The sequence below is a fragment of the Talpa occidentalis genome, unplaced genomic scaffold (assembly GCF_014898055.3).
Source record: "Talpa occidentalis isolate TD23 unplaced genomic scaffold, MPIMG_talOcc4v2.1 talOcc4.2, whole genome shotgun sequence".
NCBI lineage: Eukaryota > Metazoa > Chordata > Mammalia > Eulipotyphla > Talpidae > Talpa > Talpa occidentalis.
In genome coordinates, this window is record NW_023602073.1 from 5,563,320 (window position 1) to 5,584,747 (window position 21,428).

Here is a 21,428-nt window from a genome sequence, read left to right on the forward strand (position 1 = left end):
GAGTCAGCCTTTTTGACGGCATGCCTCGCGGGGAGCCTTCCCACCCCCCAGTTTGTTCCGTGTTAGCCGGCAGCTCCCTGGAACACAGGCTGTAGGGGCAGGACGGACACAGGGCAGGTTTTCTGATCCAGCAGACGGGGTAAGGAGGAGTCCTGGAGCCCTCAGTGGCTTTTGCAGGCTTTTATTGGGGTTCACCAGGCACACAGCAGGCAGGGAGCGCCCCTGGCTGACCTCCCAGCCCCCAGCAAGTCTTCACTCTGGGCTCTCCGGCCTTCTCTCACATTCTCTGCCCTTCTCATGGCTCTGCTTCTCTCTCAGCTTCTCTGCTTGTGCTGATGCCCCGTGACACCGCCCTTAGAAGCCCAGTCTCAGCCCAGGTGAATCCCATGTACACACGCCCACCCCCTCCTCCAGGTGCCCGCCATCAGGCATGCATTCGGGACCGCAAGGATCCAGCATCTTTCCTGATGGCGGGAGGCCAGAAAAGCCTGATACTTTTACCTCACCCTACACAGGCCTTGCCCCTCAGGGCGCGTTCACCTCTGACTTAACTGGGGCCGTCTTGGGATCCCTTCTCGGTGGGGCCCGTCGCCCTCTGGTGGTCCCACTGCTGCTCCCACCAGCAGGTCCCCCCCAGGCCCTGGGCAGCGCCGGCTCCCGGGCTGCGTGGCTGCTGTGGCCACCTCCTCCCCCCCCCCCCCCCCCGCAACACACACCCCGGGCCAATCCAAGGCTGCGGGGCCCTTGGCGGGTGACGGCATCCGCGTCTCCGGACAGGTGGTCGTGCGTATGGGGCAGGCTGTGGGCAGACTCGATGCGCCTCTGGCTAAATGACAAGGCTGGAGAGCTGGAAATAGACCTCAGCGCATCTTCTTTGTTTTTCAAGAGCACGTAGAGCAAGGCAATAACCGCCGTGCCCGCCTGCTGCTTTGCCTTAATAGCAAACGTCAGAGCATGGTTAAAAATAAGCCCGGGGTGAGTAAGAGGCTGGTGGCAGCACGCAGGGCTCGGTGCTCTGCGAAACCCGGTTTGCTGCCCGCCCGCCCGGGCCGTCGTGCTGCGGCCAGACCCTGGGAGAACCGCGAGGAAGGGCTGTGGGCCTGCAGCTTAGTCATCGCTGTTGATAAGGAGAGAGAGGTATTTAGAAGCCGCCTTTGCCAGTATCCGCATTTATTTTAGTAAATGGAAATCTGCCTATCAGTTTCCTCTCGAGTTGTGCATTTTTTTTTCCTTATTAGGGGGATTTCTGGCCCTGAGGGGATTTCAGAAATGGCCCCAGACCCCCGAGCACACTCGCTGTCCTGAGTTGCTCCCGGCAGACGGGCCTCCCCGGTCTCCCCCACCGGCCCTTGTGGCTGCCTTGTGTGGTGGGGCCTCGGCACGAGTACCTGGGTTTCACGCACACCTGCTGCTCCTGCCAGCACGTCGGCCCATCGCAAGTGCTCTAGGTGATCAGATTGGCTTTTCTTTCAAATATGCAATCCTGTCCCTTTTTTTCCCTGTTTCTGTTTGCCGTTTCTCCTTCGTGGGGGAAAAGGAGGGCGTCACTGCAATGTGCAAGGCCGGGTGAAGGAGCCCTGGGGTCAGGGCAGCCAGACACCAGCAGCCTCAGGCGCTGCCACCATCCTGGCAGCAAGCTGAGCGAACTTGCGTCCCCCTCCTCGCTGCCAGGGGCCTGGGGTGGGAGCCGCTCACCTCGCCAAGCTCCAGTTCAGGGTGAACTGAAGCTCCAGTGCGGGCCTGTGGTTGAGGCGGCCTGCAGGGCAGCTGGGGGGCGGGAGGGGCTGCAAAGGCGTGGGCTGGCTGCACAGGGGGCGCCGCTGCGGGTGTGTGGTGACACGGGGGCTGGATCTCCCGGCCTTAACTTAGGAGTCTTTTCAGACCTTAGAGCCACGGTAGTAGGCTGCCTGGATTTTTGGAGGGGATGAGGTTGGGAGGCGGCCAGCAACAGGGTGGGGGGCTCTTGGTGCAGCCCCCACACAGGGCCGGCGGGCGCCGGCCCAAGGTGAGAAGTGGCGGGGTTTGCTCCTAGAAGGAAAGTGTCTCAAGTCCCCGCGACGTATCGTTCCAACCTGGGCGGCCGCAGCAGCAGGGGCCCTGACCGCACCCAGGCCGCGCGGGGAGCCTGGACTTGTTGTTTTGGTGAAGGCTGCTCCGAGCCCCGGCGGGGGGGTGGGATGGGGTGTCGTCTGGGGACCCGGCTCTTCTGGCTGGTTAATCCCGTGTCTTCCTTTCAACCCGCAACAGGAACAGATCATCAGCCTGGTCAACCAGATCTGCGGCAAGGTGTCTGGTAAGAACGGCAGCATCGAGAACTGTCTCAGTAAACCCCCACCAAAAAGAGGGCCCCGCAAGAGAGCGACGGTGGACGTGCCGCCTTCCCGGCTTTCCTGCTCCAGCTCATCCAAAAGTGCTTCGAGCTCGTCGTGAAGATGCCAACACCCGTGGTCGATTGATTGATATATATTTTTTTGTAATTATTATATTCTAGTTTGGAGTACTTGCCGTAGGATACAAGCTGTCTTTGCACTAGCTCTAAAGAAGATTTTCTTCTGGTTTTAGAGAACTAATTTTGTTTTAGCATTAAACTGTTGAACTTTTTTTTGTACTTAGAATACCTAGATACTGCAGTCAGATTTTGGAAACTGCCGTATATCCACTGTTTTAAAACCCTGAGGGGCCGTATTAATTTGTATCGCCCCCGACGGCTGACAAAAGCCTTTTTGTTTGTTTTGAATTTTTTTTTTTTTTTTTTTTTGTAACTGTTGGGGAAAAAAAGGCTTTTTAAACCCATTTTTGAAGAGGGTGAAGTTTGGAGAACAAATTTTAAAACATCAGTCATGTGAGCAGATTTTTCTAGCGAGGAAAAGGGATAGGAGACACACACACACACACACACAAAACTTGAAAAGAAATGGCTTTACTTTGGCTGTCTTTTCTTCTGTCATGTGCAAGATGAGTTTGTAATTTTAAAACCGGAGAACCCCCATGTTGTGTGTTTGGGCGGTTGTGGCAGCTGAAGGCGGACTTTTGTTTCCTAACCATGGGCGATGAGATTCGAGTGGCGAGGGTCTCTCTACCAGCACATCACTATGCATCTGTTGAAGGAAGGAAAAGGCGCGCGAGAGGGAAAAGACTGCCTGCCTTGGAGGGGTCACGTGAGGGAAACCTGTGCCTGATTTCATTAGGAAATCCATTCTGTTATTTTTGGTGCTGTTGGCTACTTTATCAAAAAACCCTTCAATAGCATCCTTAAGGGAAGGAAAAAAAAAAAAGGAAAAAAAAAAAAGGAAAAAAAGTGGTCGAAGCCGCAAGGGCTTCGCTGTCATAGACGTGCAATCTCTCGAACATTCCATCCCCACATCACTGCTCGTTTCTCACCTTCACAAGTCAGCATTAATCTTTCTTTTTCAGTCTGTTTCGTTGATGATCACACTTAGAGCCACTAGGAGGTCTGCAGTTCTTTTTGAATGTGAAATGCATCTGCGCTCATCTTGTCTATTTTTTCTCTTCATGTTGTAACAAAAAAGGAAAAAAAAAAAAGTTTAAAAAAAAAAAAAAAGCCCGTCCCTTTTGTACATACGCCTGTAAATTGTTTTAAATACTTGAGCCTTTTTCTCGGTGGGGGGGTGGGGAGGGGTGAGAAGACAAGATGAAGAAAAGCCTTACGTTTCCGTTTCTTCATCGGTTGGATTGGATGCTTACAGGGTTTTTCTTGTAACATTTATAAGTGCTGCTTACATCACTGAACAACAACACAATAATAATGGAGTAGCTGTTGCCCTTCTCCGGTTGTGTGTACAGTATGTGTGGAATAAAAAAGGGAAACTGTTTTCACAAGCTGTTCTTCGTTTCATAATTGGACTCATCGCTCCCGTAGCTCCCCATATTGCACTGAGCTTGCCAGTGGGACTGTCAGGGCGTCCTGTGATACACTTTGTCGGTTGTTGTTGCAGAAGACTGAACTGTTTTGGAATATTTAACAATGGCATAAACGGTCACGTGTTTTCCGATGTGGTTGTCCGGTTTTTATGGCCTTGCTGTGTACACTTTCCCTCTTTGGACAGTAAACTTCTGCCTACGGCTTACAGTTTGACATTTAATTTATTAGCGCTGCTCTGCACTCCTCCCGCGGGAGGGGAGACTTCATGTTGTTTATTGCCAGTTTTTGTTTACTTTTCAGGTTTGTACTACAAGGTTTAATAATAAACAAAGTTTTTTGGACATCTGTCTGTCTTGTGGAAGGTGAATGACACGAGCTCGCTCTCACCGTGGGCGGAGGTCCACCTTAGCCCGGGAGGGGCGCAGACACCCCACTTCTGACTTCCCCCCGCTGTGCGGCCGGCTGATGGGAAAGGGGAGCTCTTGGCAGGAGAGAGCGGGCGCTGCTTTCAGCTGAGGCGTCCCGCCTCCCTCGGGCGCAGGGGCGCGCTCTGGCACCGGGTGGGGCTGGTTCCCAGGCTGTGGACGATTTGCCACGACCCAGTGAAACCCACGCTGTTCAGCGAGGAGGCTGACTACGGTTGTACTTCAGAGGAAGCCGAGTCTTTTACTCTGTAAAAGGGTTTTTATTCTGGTCACACTGCCCAGCCCCGCCTGGTGCAAGCCCCGGGCTCCCAGGCCCAGCCACGGCTCCTGCGCCGGGGCCTGCGGGAGGCGTTAGAAGCCTTCCAGCATAAACTCGCGATGGACTCTGGGTTTAGGTCCCGAAACTTTATTGTTACCTGTTCTGTCAGTTTCCCGGACATTATTGGCAATTTTGTAGAAATGAAGCCTCCGGGACCGGCTCCGCGCGGGCTGAGGCCGCCCCAGGGCGGGCAGGGCCCATGAGTCAGCAGTCGCTGTCATCCGTGTGTAGCGTGGCGAGGGCAGTGTCGACCTCCACGCCCTCCTCATCAGACTGAACAATCGGGGACTCTCCGCCTTCAGGGGAGTCCTGGGTGGCCAGGTCTGTGCGGGTCACGGATGAGGAAGGTGACGTGGCTTGTGGGTCCGAGGGGCGGGGGACCTGAATGGTAATTTCATCTGGTCCGGTGCTGGATTCGGGCCCTGCGAACAGGTAGAGAACAGCCCCGTGGTCAAAGCACTGCCTGGTGGGATTGCCCCGAAGAGGAGCGTTTGCACTGGGTAGACTCCGGGGGTGTGCGTGTGCTGTTCGCAATCTGGGGGCTGCAGGACCGGAGGGCCCCTCCCGGTGATTGGAGGCTGCAAGAATTCCCAGAACAACAGGGCCTGAGCTGAGCCCCTGCCAGTGACATAAAGACCCTGACGCCTCCCTGCAGCGTTCAGTGCCAGAGGGGGCCAAAGGCAGGCCCGCGCCAAATGCTGCCTTTTCTTCGAGGGTCTTGATGAACTCGTGATCGTCTCCATTTACTCCTCACACCCTCTGAAATCAGTGCCGGGGAAAAACCCTGCTGCCCTTTTCGCGGTTCTCCAATTTCATGGGGACTAAAGCTCTTAAAGGAATGAACACTCGTGTTTCTACATCTCGCCCGCTCTGGGAGGGCGCCGGTGTGCACCCCGCCCGTTTCCAGCGTCCCCAGCCTCTCGGGCGGAGGCCTCGCCTCCCGGGCAGTGCTGCTGTCCCAGGCTGGCCGGGCGGGGACGCGGTGGCCTTGTTGAGATGGCCGCGCACGCCGGCAACCCACGAGGCCTGGCCCCGGCGACAGCGTCCGGAGAGGCCAAGGTGCTGCGAGAGCCGCGCACGCCTGCCCTCCCTCCCGCGGTGGCATCGTGTGAAACCTACCAGGGGTCTGAAATGTAAAGTAAACAGAGCCCAGGCGTGCTCTGGAGCCTCCGGGAGTATTCGCTGAGCGCACGTGAAACAAAACCCGGGAAAGGCACCACGTGGCGGCCAAGTGTAATCCGAGCCCAGTACCCGCTTCCTCAGGGAGAACCCGAAGACCACGCACCAGCCGCACGGCGGCCCAGGCCTTCAGTAACTGCCAGGCCCTGACTGAAAGGGACGCCCCAGAGAGGCGCAGGCGGAGGCGCCCTGCGTGCTGACGGTACCTGGGCGGCGCGTGGAAGCCCTCAGAGGATCCCAGGCTCCCCCGCGTGTGTGGGCGAGGGAAGGGGCCAGGTGACTCTGGCGTCGTCCCGGGTGGGGGAAGCCATGAGGTGCGGGAAGGGCCGGCGCCCCTACCTCGGCCGGGGGACTGCGCGGCGTCCTCTTCCCCCGAGTTCAGAAAGACGTCCAGGGCCTCGTGGTCCGAGATGTCCATCAGGTCCATCTGCTCCAGCACGTCGATGTTGACCTCCATGGACGACATGCTGCCCATGGGCTCTGGGGACGGGGCACAAGATTAACCTCCGTAACGCTCTGAAAGGTGAGCTTCCGTCGCGCGGGGCTGCCTGTGCTCTCCGTGTGAGATGCCGCCTGCTGCTCCCAGCATTTCTCGGCCCAAACTGGAAGCATCCGAGCCCCTTCTGCATTCTCCGCGCATCTCCCCCGGCAGTTTGCCTGTTCGCCCCAGTCCTCTGCGCGCGGGGGATGACTCAGTAGTCCCGCGAGCGCCCTGCACTCCCTGCACACAGGCACACCTCTGCCCTCCACCGTAGTCCCAAAGTTTGTGTTAATTTCACCGCCCTGAGGCCATCGCAAGCTTAATCCGCTGCGATCTCAACTGTAGACAAGGTTCGGGCAGCTGCACGCTGGCGAGCTGGACCCTCCAGGGCGCGCCTTGCCGGGAAAGCGCAGAGCAGGGGGAAAGCCCTCTCACCCACAGAGGGGCCCGAAGACCCCTGCTGGGTCTGCAGTTCACCCGGAAGCTCCCTGTGGCCCGGGAAGCCGTAAGCCAGTTAAATGAGGTCACCCCGATCCTGAAGCAGAAGCAAACAAATCGCCTGTGGGGATGCACCCTGAGCTTAGGTCTCGAATAGAAACTCAATCCCGATCCAACCCAGAGTTCACAGCTCCTGGGAGTCCAGCACTGTGTGAGGTCAGCAAGAACAGGGCAGCTTCCCCAGAGGAGGCCCCTTGAACATGTGAGTGAAATGAAAGCTGCGATGAATACACGAGCTGGTGTCAAAGAGAAGCCAGGCCAAGCGTTCAGAAAAGAGCCAAATCCCTTCCACATAGGAAAAATCCAATCACTGACACTTGAGACTTTGAACGCAAAACAGGAAAGAAACCAGAAGCCAGGACACATTCCCCACCGGCCAGCACGGCAGCCGAGGGGAGCCGAGGCGCCCAGGGAGAGAGGGGAGAGAAGATGGCAGCGGGTGCTGAAAGCAGCTCATCGTCTTCCAGGCCTGCCTGCAGGACCCGAGGCCCCAGGCTTGCGACCAGGGACGACAGATAAAAGAAATCCTCACCCATGTCAACTGCAGTGGACCGAGGAGCCCCAAGGAGAACAGAGCAGGTGGCAGAGAAGGAAATGGACCAACGACGTATCCACAGCCTGAGCCAGTGGGGTGACCCATTCAAAGGGGCGAGAGGAACGGCGCAGCTAAGACCACACGCCGTGCAAGCGTACGCAGGCTCAAGCCAAGGCCCTGTCCAGACAGCAACCCTCGCCACGACCTTCTCTCCAAAGTCAGGATTAGACAGGAGGGCGGCGAACCCCAGAAAGGCGGTCTGAGGGGCCAGGATGGAAAGGCTGATAAACACGTGAGCAACCTAACTCTGGGCAAAGCCCTAATGCTGGGGAGCCGGAGACGGGGGTGCTCTGAGAGCCGGGGCAGGGGCCATCCCTGGGAGTCTGGAGAGGAGGAGAAAACCTGTCAGCCACATAGTCAGGCATCTCAGCACTGTTAAGAGGGAGAGTAATTTCTCTCTTGGCCGAGGGAGAAGTTCTTTAGCCCCAGAAGACCCCGCGCTGGGGCCACACCCAGAGCAAGGAGTCAGGAGCGCGGCCCAGGACATGCGGCTGCAGACCAGGCACGAGTGGGCCCCGCAGACGGCCCCCCAGTCCTCAGGGCGCGCCAGTGCGCTGCTGGCCTGGAGCTGCGTCCAGGCCCACAGGTCAGAAGGGAGGGCACAGCTCAAGCCTGTTCCCGGAGGGGTGCTCTGCAGGGTGCGGGGCTGCAGGAAGGGGAGGGCCCTGGGGGCTGGCTTTCTGCCATGAGTCCGGAGCCCTTCTGGCTTTGGCCTTGCTTTGACTGTGGTGCGGAAAGAGGCCGTGCTCCCTTCCGTGCCCGGCCTGCCTCTTAGCGGCCAAGATGTAACTTTCAACAAGAGGAAAACAAAGAGGTCTATAAAGTTTCAGAAAAGCTTTCTGGAAAACAGAAAGCACCAAACAGGATGCCAGGTTTGACGGCAGTCGCTGCAAATGTGAACCCACCGTTTGCTACACAGACACAGAATGAATTAAAGTGATCGGCCTAGTTACAGGCTGCTGAGAAGTCACCACCATCCGGTTGTCAGAAAAGTCATGACGCGGTTTTGCTTGAAAAAGAGAAAAAATACGCAATGACTTTTCCAACCACCCCCCAAAAATAACAGAGAAACAGCAAAAGCTAACGAAAAGCAGTGAGTGGGCAAATGACCAACTTGAAGAGGAAGGTGTGAGGGAGCCTTGGAATACCAAACAAAACAGACTTTAATGGGAAACAAAAGCCACGCTGGGGTAAAAGTGGGCCTTCATCATTTTTTTTTAACATTCAGTTTGCCGGGAAGACGACGAAATATTTCCATGTGGCTGTGTATTCTGTGGCCATCTTTGTGAGGTAAAAAATGGCAGAATGACAAGAAAAATGCAACATCCATAACTTGGGGGGAGGGAGCAATGGCATTGCTGTAACTCCTCAGTTGCTGATAATTAAGCGATCCAAACCTCAGGAGTGGGGACCTCTTGACCAGAGTTAACGAGCTTGATGAAATGGTCCCGGGCAGCGCCCGTGCTGCCCCCAGGACCCTGGGAACAAGTGTACGTGAAGCGTGCAGGGAAGCGCTGTGACAGGCCCTGACGTCACTCTTAAACAAAAAAAACAACAACAGAAAACCAAAATCTCACTCTCTAGCCACATGAAACTGAAAATATGACTTCAACATTTACACAGGGACCGGCAAGGAAGAAAAAGGGTCGCCTGGCGCGTGCAGGGCCGCGGGGACGTGGTTCTCTCACCTGCGCAGGTGACACCGGGCCGGACAGCGTGGGGCTACCTGGGCACCGGAGAATGTGGCGCTGCTCTCGGGCCTCCACCCAGCCCAGGGCGCACCCCTGCCCCAAGCACAAGCCAAACTGTCTCCAGACACGGCCGGATGTCGCCCTCCGTTCGGAGCCGCTGCCTGATGAAGAGGTCTAATCAAGGACACAGGTTGGCTCAAGGCTGGACGCACCGGAGAGGGGACCGTGCCAGGCTGTAATAAGGACTCGCCGGTGCTGAAAGGGGCAGACGACAGGAAGCGGCGGGAAAGCAAGGTGGGCGCTGAGACACACAGCTGCTGCGATGGGAAAACATGAAAACTGCAAACTTCCCTCCCAACACACACAGAAATCAAGTAGATTTCAGAGCAAAATGGAAAATGGAAAACAAAAACTTTCAGAAGAAAACGCAGCGGGATGTTGCTACAACCGTAAATTCACGCCCGAGTCCTGCCCGCGGCTGCACCGGCGGGAAGGCTTTCCCGCACACGACGCGCGAGCACAGAGCACGCGGGGACGCAAAAGTCAAGCCGATCACGTTAAAAAACACACTTATTTAGCAAAGGCCACTCGCGCAGAGACCAGACACTGACCGCCAGGGGGTTCGCCACCAGCCTCGTCCGCCAAAGGCCGGTCAGCAGCGGCGCGAGGCTGGAGAGGCCGCGAGGACGGTCAAGGGGACACCGAGACGACGTCCCTCTCACCCGGAGACGCGCCCGACTAGCGCCAGGGACACCGCCGAGCGCGGCCAAGACGCGGGATGCGGAGGACACAGCGCCGGGGACGCCGTGCGGCCCGGCCCGGCTCCCGCCGCGGGTGGGGGCTCCGGACACGCGGGCGCGGGGCGGCTCCGGGCACCGCTCGGGAGCAGCAGTTCTCAGGGCGCGGCCCGGGCGAGGGGCCGCCGCGTGCCCGGGGCACAGGCTGGGCTGCGGATGCGCGGGCCACCCCCAGACCCGCCGACCGCGAAGCCCGGGAGGGCCGCGGCCTCCTGCGTCTGCACCGGCTCCCGGGAAGGCGCGCGTGCTTTTTAAAAAAGCCCCTGGGAACAGTGAGACGCCTGCTCCGCCAACGGGCACGTGTGTGAGCATCGGGGTGGAGGATTCGCGGACACCAGCCTAAGGAGCCGCCGTCTGGGCAGACAGCGGCGGCGCCACGTCTGGAGCGCGCAGGGCCGCGGCTCGGGAGCAGCCACGCGGGCGATGCAGGCGCGAGGACACACGGCGCGGCGGGGCTGCATCGGGAGGGTCACAAGAAGGGGCCCGGGGGCTTTCCGGATGGAGTTTGGGGGTCCATACAGGGATCATGATATTATTTTTGTACCGACGTGTGTCTGGGATATTCCTAACAATGTCTAAATGTCGAAAGCAAATATGGTAAAATATGAACATGTTAAATCTGGAAACATGAGCATGTTACATTATGTTTCATTTTCTGGATATCTGAAATATTTTCTAATTACAGCGAGGGATCGCAGTATGTTTCAAAGCTCTAAAACCCATCGGGAGACAGCTCAAAGCGAAAATCTTAGTTGGCAACTGTGTTTTGAGATATTTTTCATTCTGGAAGATATTTTGGGGAGCACTGAATTCTGGTTCTGGTGCCTATTATCTCTTCCATCTCTCCTAGTTCTACTGTTAACTGTATCGCCAGGTAAAACAAGCGGCACCTCCTCTTCCAGGGCCCGGGCGCGCTGTGGAATAGCTGAGTCGGGGTGGGGAGCACCTGCTCACGCCCGAGGACGTGCTGGTCCGGCACTGCATTGGCAGCATGCCGCAGGGTGCCGAGCTGTGACTGTGGGAACACACGGGCATGGACAGACCCGGGCATCGCCAAGGCGAGGCATTCATTACTAACTGCACTGTCCAGATACCCTGGCGCTCGGCAATGAAACACAAGCCATGACAATGCTTCTATGAGAAAGCCGGAGACGGCGCAGGTAGCAGGGCACCCGGGCCAGAGTCTCCCCAGGTCCCTGGCTACGTCCAAGGAGCCCTGCGACTCCGGCACATCCCTCCTCCCCTTGGAGCCCAGCGTCTGCCTGCTTGGATTCTCCAGTCTTAGCACCACCCCGGTGCCCTTCACCCTTTATTCTGAGGATTTTCTGGATAAAATTTTCATGCCTTTGTCACAATTAAAAAATGATGCTTTGGAAAGTGAGAAAACTGCAGACTGCTATTTCTGACTTAGTGGGATGAATCCAAAATACCACGTTCTCTGTGGAGATTTATTCTGATTGATTCTTCTAAATTAAACGTCACGTTGCTCCCTGGAGCAACGTTGCTCCCACGTTGCTCCCTGGAGAGGAATACTTTGCAGGAAAGGAACGTGACCTGCCCGGCCGGGGTACCGTGCACGGACTCTGGCCTGTTCTCTGCGGCAGTCCTTCCAGCTCCAGCTGAAGCAGAAAGTGAAAAAGCTCACATCCTCCAGTTTTCGTCTTTCATGCTTTCAAAACCATGTAAACTGGCAACATGTGCCCGGCTCTATTTTTTCTGTCTCAAAAAAGCCCAATGCTTTTTGAAACGTAAAAGAATGCTCTTTTTGATCGGGTGGTTGACCCCAGCAACACTGCATCCACAGCATCTCCAGGGCCGGCGCCGCACCCCAGCCCCTCTCAGGGTGTGTGGGCATGGGAAGGGGTCCTCCCGAGCCTGCTGTGCTCCTGCTGCGTCCGCCCCTGGGCTGTGGCCAGGGGTCTCCCTATGAAAGGGGAGTTTCTTCAGACACCTCTGTCTGCTCTTGGCCGCCCACGGGCCTGAAAGCGAGCTGGACACTAAGCAGACGCTGAGCTGGAAGCGTCTGTGGGGCTGAACTGAACTAGGCTGGAGCTAAAATGTCTGACACGAAGATTCCTGTCCTCTTCACTGTCCTACCTCCCCGACACCCTCTTGGTTTACTGTCTCATATGCGCAACTCAGTAGGTCAAATTTACCAGACTGTGTCTGTCTGTCTGTTACGGACTGAAAGTCTGTGTGTCCCAAATTCCGTGTGTCGCAGCTGTGACCCCCAATGTGTGGGGGTTCTGGAGGTGGGGCTTTGGGCGAAGACGAGGGTTGGAGAGGCCAGGCCCTCACGATGAAGGCCAGGCCCTCACGACGGGATCAGGGCACATCTCACAAGCGACCTCACTGCTGTGTGAGGACACAGCGAGACACAGCCAGGAACACAGCCCGCCTCACACCCCTGGGACAGTCCCCACTTGCCTCGCCTCTCTGCGATCTGCAGGTAACCTGTAGAAAGGTACTGTTCCATGTCTTGCTGGAAGGCTTCCTCAAAAAACTTCTGCCGCTCCTTCAGCTTCATCTGTTGGGCCTGCTCCATTTCCAGGACCTTCTGGGTATGCTGTGCATCTAGTTCAGCTAAGGAGACAAAAGAAATTGCACCAGGGTTTGCAAAGGAGCTGGCATGGGAAACGGGCATACACAGCCACTCCTGTCCACCCGCCCAGCTGACAGTGGCGCGTCTGCCTGTTCCACTCAGGCTGGCCCCCCATGAAGACACAAGCGGCCTCCCCCAACGCTCCCCCTCAGCCCCCCACCATCTCGTCCCGTTTCCTGGCTCGCCAGACCCCTTGGCAATCTAGGCCTTCACCTGTGCTAGGCCCTCTGCCTGGCATGACCGTCTCATCCACATCTCCCACTTTCCACAGAACAGACCAAATTCTCTGCTGATCTTTCCACTGACTCACATGGGGTTTGCTCTTCAGCGTAAGGTTTGCATATCACTGTCAACAAACTTTTGGAGCGGACTTGATGTAAACGTTACAGTATCGTGGTAAAGACTCGGAGTTTCTGAAAGACTGTGACCACGTATTGTTCTTGTTAATGTCTTAGGGTCTACTTTTCACTTTGCAACCCGGCTAGGTTAAGTAACCTTTCTGAGCCTTACACTGCTCATCTGAAAATTTGGGCAAGAATACCAATGCAGGGTCTCCCTGGTGGCGCAAGGGGTTCAGCACAGCGCTGTGAAGCTGTCCGCAGTCTCTGTGGCACAAGTTCAATCCCCGGCTGGCCGGGGAGCAAACCCACATGGCGAGCAGACCTCTCCTGTCTCGCCCGCTGCTCCCCTCAACAGTGTGCTTCGATCGATCTGCCTGTTCTGTTCTCTACTCTGTCTCTGGTGAATCCTCTCACCGCCTGCACCTCTGGCCTGTGCCCCAGTTCTTGTACGCATAGATAGAAAGATCTTTAAAAAAAAAAAAAATACCAATGCAATGGCATTTCACTGATATGGAAGATAAGTGATAATACTGAAAGAACTTTACAATTAACACAAGTAGTGACCATGCAAGTTAGGAATGAGTAAAAACCGGCCAGAACTAGTAAGATAATCAGTCTTAACTTCATCAAGCAAATAAGAACCCCACATTTACCACTGCAGAAAAGCTTTCAGGTGGTTTCCCCTTTCCTCAAAGCAAGCACTGAGGATAGAAAGCAGGAAGTCCAGGACCAGGCGTATCCCACTATTCACCTTGTACCTGGCCCAAGGATAACTTCTGAAGCTTCTGTCTCCTCTTAAATCTTTTGGGCATCACATGGTATGTGGGAAAGAGCCTAAGGCAGCCTCCAAGACTCTGCAACCTGGCTCACACCCCCTGCAGAATCCCCAGGAATGTTAAGTTTACTGCCATAGTTAGGTTACGCGTGCGGCACAGCAAGAGGCTTTAAGAAAGAGGCTGTTAAATGGGACTGAGGTTTTCCTGAAGGAGAAGATCTGAGTGTAGAGGGAGTTTTGACACTTGGGTCTTCTCCTGTGCTGACTCTGAAGATGGAGGGGACAGACGGGCAAGGGATGCAGGTGGCGTCCAGGCACTGACAGTAGGTCCGGGCTGACACAGACCTTGGCCTACCACCCTCCCACGAACAGAGACCGGAACTCTGACAATATCCTGAATGAGCTTGGAAGCAGCTTCATCTCCAGAGTGTCCAGAAGGAACGCAGCCTGACTGACACCCAGGTGCAGCTGCAAGACCCTCAGTGGAGGACTCAGGCACACCAGACCTTGACTTCCGATCTATAGATAGTGAGCTAATAAATGTGTGCTGTGCAAACCACCAAGTGTGTGAGATGCCCTGTGACGCAGAAACATGGGATTACTCCAGATAAACTTTCCCATTTCAGTACCAGACAAACCTGATTTGCTAAAGAGCAGGAAAGGATAACCTGCGTTCTCTCCCTTGAACAAATATTTGCAACACACCTACCACATGGCGGGAGGCTGTCCCCTATCTCCCGCCCCCTATCTTTGTGTAGAGGGAGATGGCCTGCCTCTGTGGAAAGAGTTTGGGTTCTGGAATCAGTCCCAACTCATGTCCTGTTCCTTTTAATAGACACTCCTGGCTCCTGCCATCACACCCCCATAGCCCAGCTCTGCAGTAGCAGGCAGCTCTGCGCCAGCTCATGCGCTAGCGCGCAAGGTCCCACTCACGGCCACAGCCTGCGCACGTCTGCTCTCTGGTCACCGTTCACTGAAACCCGGGGAACCCACAAGCCAGCAGAGCCCAGAAGATCTGGGGAAATCAAAGCGGCACTCAACCAACAGGCGGCAGAGGCCAGCAGCATCCACGTGCCTGTGGCCCACTCTGGCCCTGGAGGCGCCCGATGACATCTCAGACTTCCTGGTGGAACAGGAGCCCCTGGGCTCCAGCAGGATCCTCAGGGACACCCCCCTTCGTTGACTTTTCCTCCGTCACTTCTTCTCACTCACTGCTGTTTCCTGGCATAACCTCCCAAATAAGCCATCTGCAGCCAAATTCTCATCTCAGGCTCTTCATCCAGCCAGGACACCTACGAGCTATAACTGCATCTCTCTGGGCCTCAAATTCCTACTCTATGTAAGAGCCACACACACAAAAAAAAAAAACATTTCATCAGGCTGCTGATAGGACTAAAAGCGGTTACACTTGAATCACCAGGTGCACAGCACGGACCAACCGCTGACTAGTATTAACACCAGCAATTATTTAAGACAAGACTCTAAAATGGAAATATAAGCCATGAGGCCGGGTGACACTGGATCATCCAGCTTGCTCAGCCCCACTCAAACGCATAACAGTCACCTTTCAGTGCCCTGATAAATGTGCAGGGAAGGAGAGGAACAGGAGGGCTGAAGAGGGCGCCTTTTCATGTGCTTCACGTCAGCCGTCAATCTGCCTGTTCACATGCTTCCTGACTACCAAGGGCATTCGAATAAGTCAAAACAAATATTGAAAACTTCCGGGCCTCCGTTGGTGGCACAGGCGGTTGAGCACTGCGCTGTGAAGCTGTCCATAGCCTCTGCGGTGCCTGTTCGATTCCGGCTGGCCGACGAGGGTCCCACATGGTGCGGCAGACCTCTCCTGACTCGCCCGCTGCTCCCCTCAGCAGTGTATTTCAGTCACTCTGCTTATTCTGCTCCCCACTCTGTCTCTGGTGAATCCTCTCACCCTCCCGCACACCTGGCCTGTACCCCGATTCTTGTATAAATAAATCTTTCAAAAAAAAAGTTAAAAACTTCCATCAAAGTTGTTGATCTCTCTCTCACGCACGCACACACACACACACACACACAGAAATTCCAGAATAATCAGCTCTAAAAGATCAATGTGGAAATCATCAAAGGGATTTTAAAGAATATCTGATTATACCTGAATGAAGATTTTCCTGAATGACAGTTACATAATTTGAAAACCTTTCATTCTCCCCAAGGCTTATGCTTTAAAAACTCAATTCTCTCATGTTTATGAATAATAGGTTCTGTAGTTTTTTATCTTAGATTTTCTTATATTGGAATGCAATCTAATCACACTCCGTCACTCATGAAATACAGACAGGGTTGGATGAGGGAACTTAAAATGATTTAAAGAGAAGCAGGAAAACTGTTTTACCTTTTGAAAACATGTCATACATTAGTTGCCTGAATTATTCCTGACTGCCCTGTATCAGCTCCCACTGTTTGCTGGAGCCCTTCTCCTGTCCCAGGACTAACCAGCTATAATCACCGAGGACTGAGTGGTTCTGGTGGACCAGCTCTGCACTCAGGACGATAATGAAAGGCACGTGGCAGACAAGAAAGTAACTGCTGTCCAGCAGCTTAGAAGATTAGCCTGCAGCTTCGTGCCCGAGTGAGGATGTTCTTACTGTGCTGTCTGTCCCGGAATCTCAGTCCCGCTTTTGCCAAGAAACAGCCACATCTGGGAGTGGTGATATGATGGAAGGATATATGAGGGAATATTTAAAATCTTGATATTTAAAATCTGAATTGTAGAATGACTAAGGAAAAATCTAAAAAAAAAAAAAAAAAATAGGCCGTTTTCTGCAAGGAAAATGACCCCTTGGTTTCACATATGTCATTTGTTATATTGAGAAATGTCAGACAAATACAAAGATTTAAAGAACTTTAACAAATAGCCTGAAGACTGAAAAGAAAGAAAACATGAAGATGCAATGGTTTTACCACCAGGAGTCGAGAGATCATTTAATTCCATTATCAACCTAGGTCTGAGTTTCCTTTTCTTTCGACTCTGGATCATTGCTCAAGTTTTATTTGACTGCAACATCCACTTCTGCAACCACTATCAATTTCAATTGGATAATTACTCAAAACAATACAAAATCCCATTACAAGTGAAGATGATACAATCAATTCTCAATTACACGTTTTAATGGAGCATAAGGAGGGCACAAGATGTGTGAAATATGAAAAAAAAAATCCATCAAGCTCATTTTAGGAACAATTTCAGCATATTCCACAACTAAACCTTTAACCACGTTGGTAATAAAAGATAGTGGGTGTCCCCAAAGTTGCTGGGAGATGGAAATTGATGATGTGAGTAAAACCAGGATAAATCTCTCAGTTAAAAGAGCTAATGAGAATTTCTCTAATCCAAAAAAATGTTAAAACACAAACAATAAAATTTAATTGAATGAGTTGAGAAAAATTTCAGTAATTCCTGCATCAAAGATAACATTTTTTTCATTCACGATAATCAAGAGTAAAAATAGGTTTAAAAGTCTGTAATTACAAACCCATGTGTTTTTATATTGAGTTAGAGAATATGAATTTTGGACACCAGAACACACGTGACTGTGAAATCTCTGTAAATTTCTAAACAAATTTACAAGTACAAATAAAAACTGTTTTTCATAAAAACTGCCAACAGGTTGTCAAACTACTAAACCACTAAAAGTCCACACTAAATTCTGCCAATGTGACAGAATTTAAAATTAGCAGTGACTAATTTTTCTGTGCTAATTATTTGCATTTATTTAATAGGTTTTTTGACACATGAACAATGCATGTGTACACTGTGGAAAATTTTTTGATCATAAAAAGGCACAAATAATTAGGTGGAAATTCCTGTGAAATTAAAGTCGAGTGCAATTAGCTTTCTCCCCCCGCCCCCCCAGGGGTTAAACTGTACAAACTCTCAACATCCACATCCAATTTTTGTTTCTCTGGCATCCAACTTTTGTTTCTCTTTTGTTTCTCTGAAAGAATTGTTGTAACGATTTGTAACAAGGATGTGGAGAAAAATGAACCTTCATATCTCTTGGTGTGAATGCCGATGGCTCCAGCCCCTATGGCAAACAGTATGGAACTTTCTCAAAATATTAAAAATGGATCTGCCATATGAGACACTCCTAGGTATCCACTTGAAAATTCAGAAACACTAATTTGAAGGGATATATGCACTCCTCTGTTTACTGCAGCACTATTTACAATAGCCGAGCCATGGAAATAACCTAAGTGCCCAAAGACAGATGAGTGGATTAGGAAGATGTGTTCTATCAATACACATACAATGGGATACTACTCAGCTATAAAAAAGACGAATTTTTGCCACTTGCAACACATGGACGGAACTGGAGATGATTATGCTAAGTGATAAAAGTCAGAAGATAATACATATAATATAGATAATACAAGTCAGAAGATAATATAGGATAATTCCACTTACAGGTGGGAAAAAAAAAAAAGGTCAGGTAAAGCCAAACCAGTAACAAATCCTAGAAATTGTACTATAGAATTAAGCATACCAGAAGGGAAGAGGGGAGAGCAGAGTGGGGAGGGAGCACAGAGGATTATGATCAAGCTTTCTGGGGGTCTTGGGGTGGGTGTGGTGGGCAGCAGTCCCTGCAGGGTGTGAGCCTATACCTCTAAACATTTTACATAGTATTGCAGACCAATGTTACCTCAATTAAAAAAATATATTGTATTTTACCTCTATAACTGGAAATAGTTTAGGTTCACAGGACGTTGTCAAAAATGTACAGGACAGTCCCATGTACCCATCCTGAGCCTCCTGCGGTGCTACAATTATGACAAAATATCAAACAACAAAAAAAACCCTGATATTGCACAATACACAGAGCTTATGCAGATGTCAACAGTCATATGCACTCGTGCAAGAGTGTGCGCCGTTCTATACAATATTATCATAAGGGCTGTCTGAACAACCACCATCAAGATTTTCAACTATGACGCCACCAGGCTCCCTCACGTTACCGCTTGTGACCACACCCTCCCTCTTCCTCCCTGACATCCTGCTCTGTCCCCAATCTGTTCTTCAAATCTACAATTATGTCATTTCACAAACGGCATGTAAGGTGGAATCATGCAGCATTCGGAGATTGGCTTTCTTCACTCAGCATGACTTCCCTGAGGTTCACAAAACTGGTGCAGGGATTGATCACTTGTTCCTTTTTATTGCTGAGTGGGATTTCTTGGTGTAGTTTTAACCTTTCATGCACCGAAGGACATCTGCTTTATTTCCAACTTTGGCTATTATGGAGAAAGCTTTTATGAGCAATTGTGTGCTAGGTCCCGCATGACAGTAAGTCAGTCTCTGAGATAAATGCCCAAGTACGCCAGATGCTGGATCAGATCATAAAGGAGGGTTTTAGGTTTGAAAGGAACAGCCAAACTGCTTCCAGAATGGCTGTTTGTTCCACTGCTCTCCTGGCATCCATGTGCGAGCGACCCCACTCCACATCCTCACCAGCATTTGGTGAGAGACCCATGGTTTGTAACACCGGGCACCTCTTCCCTTTCCTCTCCCTTCAGATGAGTTATGTTTCCCCTAGAAACATGTGATTTCCTCGGAAATATTCTGACTAATTGCTATTTTTCGAAAGGACTTTTAATTCCCTGAGGTTGTTTCCTTTTACCCATACTGTTCTTAACTTTCGGACAATAACATATATTTAATTTTAGAAAACTTCTATTTAGGGACTAAGGACTTGTTAGATGGTAACAAAACAGATAAATAATACAATATGATTTTAAAATCCAATTTTAAAATCCATCTATCCTATATATTTACCATTTTATTTCTACCTTGGTTTTCTAAATAAGGCATATTCAACCATTTTTTAAAAGTCTTCCCCCAACCTTCTACCTCATATTAGGATATAAACTTTAATACTGGATCAGAAAGAATTTTTATTAAGATTTCCCTAGAATTGGGTTTTTTATGCATGCATTTAAAAATATCACCTCTATGTCCTGTCTCCATAGCCTTTAAGTTTTCCGTCTAGTCTTTCAATAATCAGTTTCCAAGATACACTTATAATTACTTTACATCATGCATTATTTCTATGAGTATGCTAAAGTATTATAATGCCCTTATTTCTCAAAATTGTTTTTTGAAAAAAAAAAATTGTTTTTTGAAAAAAAATTCTCCTATGCAGGTTAACAGTTTTTAAAAAGAAAGTTAAATGACCTTTCACAGAACATTTCTTCTCTCTCCCTCCCTCCCACACACACTTTACACACATTTATCAAGAATCAAATGGTACTTATCTCTTTTTTATATGCAACTAAGAAAGGATGCTCCTTACCTAAAATACAGTTACAGCAATGGCAGGTTCTGCAGAGTCAGAATAAATAACTCTTTCAGACAACAAAGAACTAAAGACAACGACTTCTACCACTTCACAAAGTTCAGTGCTTCCGAGCGGCTACTGGAACAGCTGTTTCCTAAACCAGGGCCACAGGAAACAAACACTCTTCTAGTACCCAAGCTCCTGGAACATGTTTTAAATTTCTATCAGTTACCGTGAAGGAGATGACCACTGTGGAGGAGCATCAGCAAAAGAGATGCTGCAGAACGGCAGTGTGACCGAGGTTTGCGGAACATAGGAAGAAACGCTGCACTGCACCTTGTCTGTTGCAGCCAGGAGGCCTGGGCAGCTGCAGGCCTCTGAGCACACCCCTCACCCCTCCAGACCTCCAGATGCCCGTCAGTTAAAAGGAAGCGGGAGGGGCCTGGATGACATCAGTGAGGTCCCGTCTAGTTCTTAAATGCTATGGTTCTATTTTTGCTTACTTTTGAATGGGGCAGGAAGAGGTTATCCTAAATCCTGTCTAATCTTTGGTAAAATTATATGAAAATCAGATTAGCAGTAAGGAATTTATGACCTTTTGAACAAGACAGTGACATTTCAGGAAAATTAGATTCAACTATTAACAAAAACTTGAAGGTTTTCTTTTTTTTTAAACATTCATTTTCTTGATCACCTTATTGCTTAAGGAATGATCAGAACCAAAAAGCTTAAGATTAATGAATGAACGAGAAAAACCCTCAAACTCTGGTCAGAGGGTTCATGGGTTATTATTAAATTGGATCAAGGTAGAAGGTTGACAATACAGCCTGGTGGCCTGAAGCGAGTCCAGGCAGCCTCAAGACTGCTATTCTTCCTGCAAGGGATCAACAACTAATTAAAGGGCTAAGTCAGAGTTTAAAGGACTGATTCAACTCCATCTGAAAGCACTATTTTTTGAAATGTTTACAAAAGAGACGTTTTACAGAAATAAATTAAAATGGTATAAAAAATATCAATCACATAGCATGTTATATTCATTCTTCAGGTGGTTTCCAATTTTACCTTGTAAAAGTAAAACAAAAACACCCAGGCTAAAAGCTTTGTGTTATGAATATTTAGACACCAGCCCCATTTCCTAGAAATTTTAATTCTGACATTGCTCCTAGTTGGTAACAATTATTTGGGAGAGAAAACAAATCATTTGGAGGGACGTTTGAGATGCTAAAGAAGTATGAATGAGCTGCCTGTGTCTAAGTATGGAAATCAGGTATTAAAGAGTTCATTTGAAGGGATTATGGAGATAGAAGGCCAGTGGTTCTCAATATTTGGTGGCACTGAAATGACTCTGAGAGCCAGTGAGCATGGAGACTGCTGGATTGCTGGGCCCTGGGCTCAAAGTTTCTCATTTAGTAAGGTCAGAGACTTTGCATTTCTTTTTTAAAAAAGATCTATTTTATTAATTTATGCATACAAGAGCTGGTGTGCAGGCCAGAAGTGGGGGTGGGGTGGGGTGAGAGGATTTACCAGATCC

At 51.0% G+C, this 21,428-nt stretch overlaps 2 protein-coding genes across 5 annotated transcripts in view; one reads left to right on the forward strand and one right to left on the reverse strand.

Annotated features, from left to right (window-relative positions):
• Window positions 1-2,462, forward strand: part of JARID2 (jumonji and AT-rich interaction domain containing 2) — a 257,710-nt gene extending 255,248 nt beyond the window's left edge. The window contains 1 exon segment of the mRNA XM_037518897.2: window positions 2,248-2,462. Within this exon segment, the coding sequence (XP_037374794.2) occupies window positions 2,248-2,430 (183 nt within the window). The 3' untranslated portion in view covers window positions 2,431-2,462.
• DTNBP1 (dystrobrevin binding protein 1) overlaps window positions 727-21,428 on the reverse strand; it is a 118,357-nt gene continuing 97,655 nt past the window's right edge. For all 4 annotated transcript variants that reach the window (XM_054698325.1, XM_037518898.2, XM_054698324.1 and 1 more), the window contains 3 exons: window positions 12,296-12,451; window positions 6,146-6,286; window positions 727-5,049 (listed from right to left, as the gene is read on the reverse strand). In XM_054698325.1, the coding sequence (XP_054554300.1) occupies window positions 4,832-5,049; window positions 6,146-6,286; window positions 12,296-12,451 (515 nt within the window). In that variant the 3' untranslated portion in view covers window positions 727-4,831. The remainder of the gene's footprint in view (window positions 5,050-6,145; window positions 6,287-12,295; window positions 12,452-21,428) is intronic.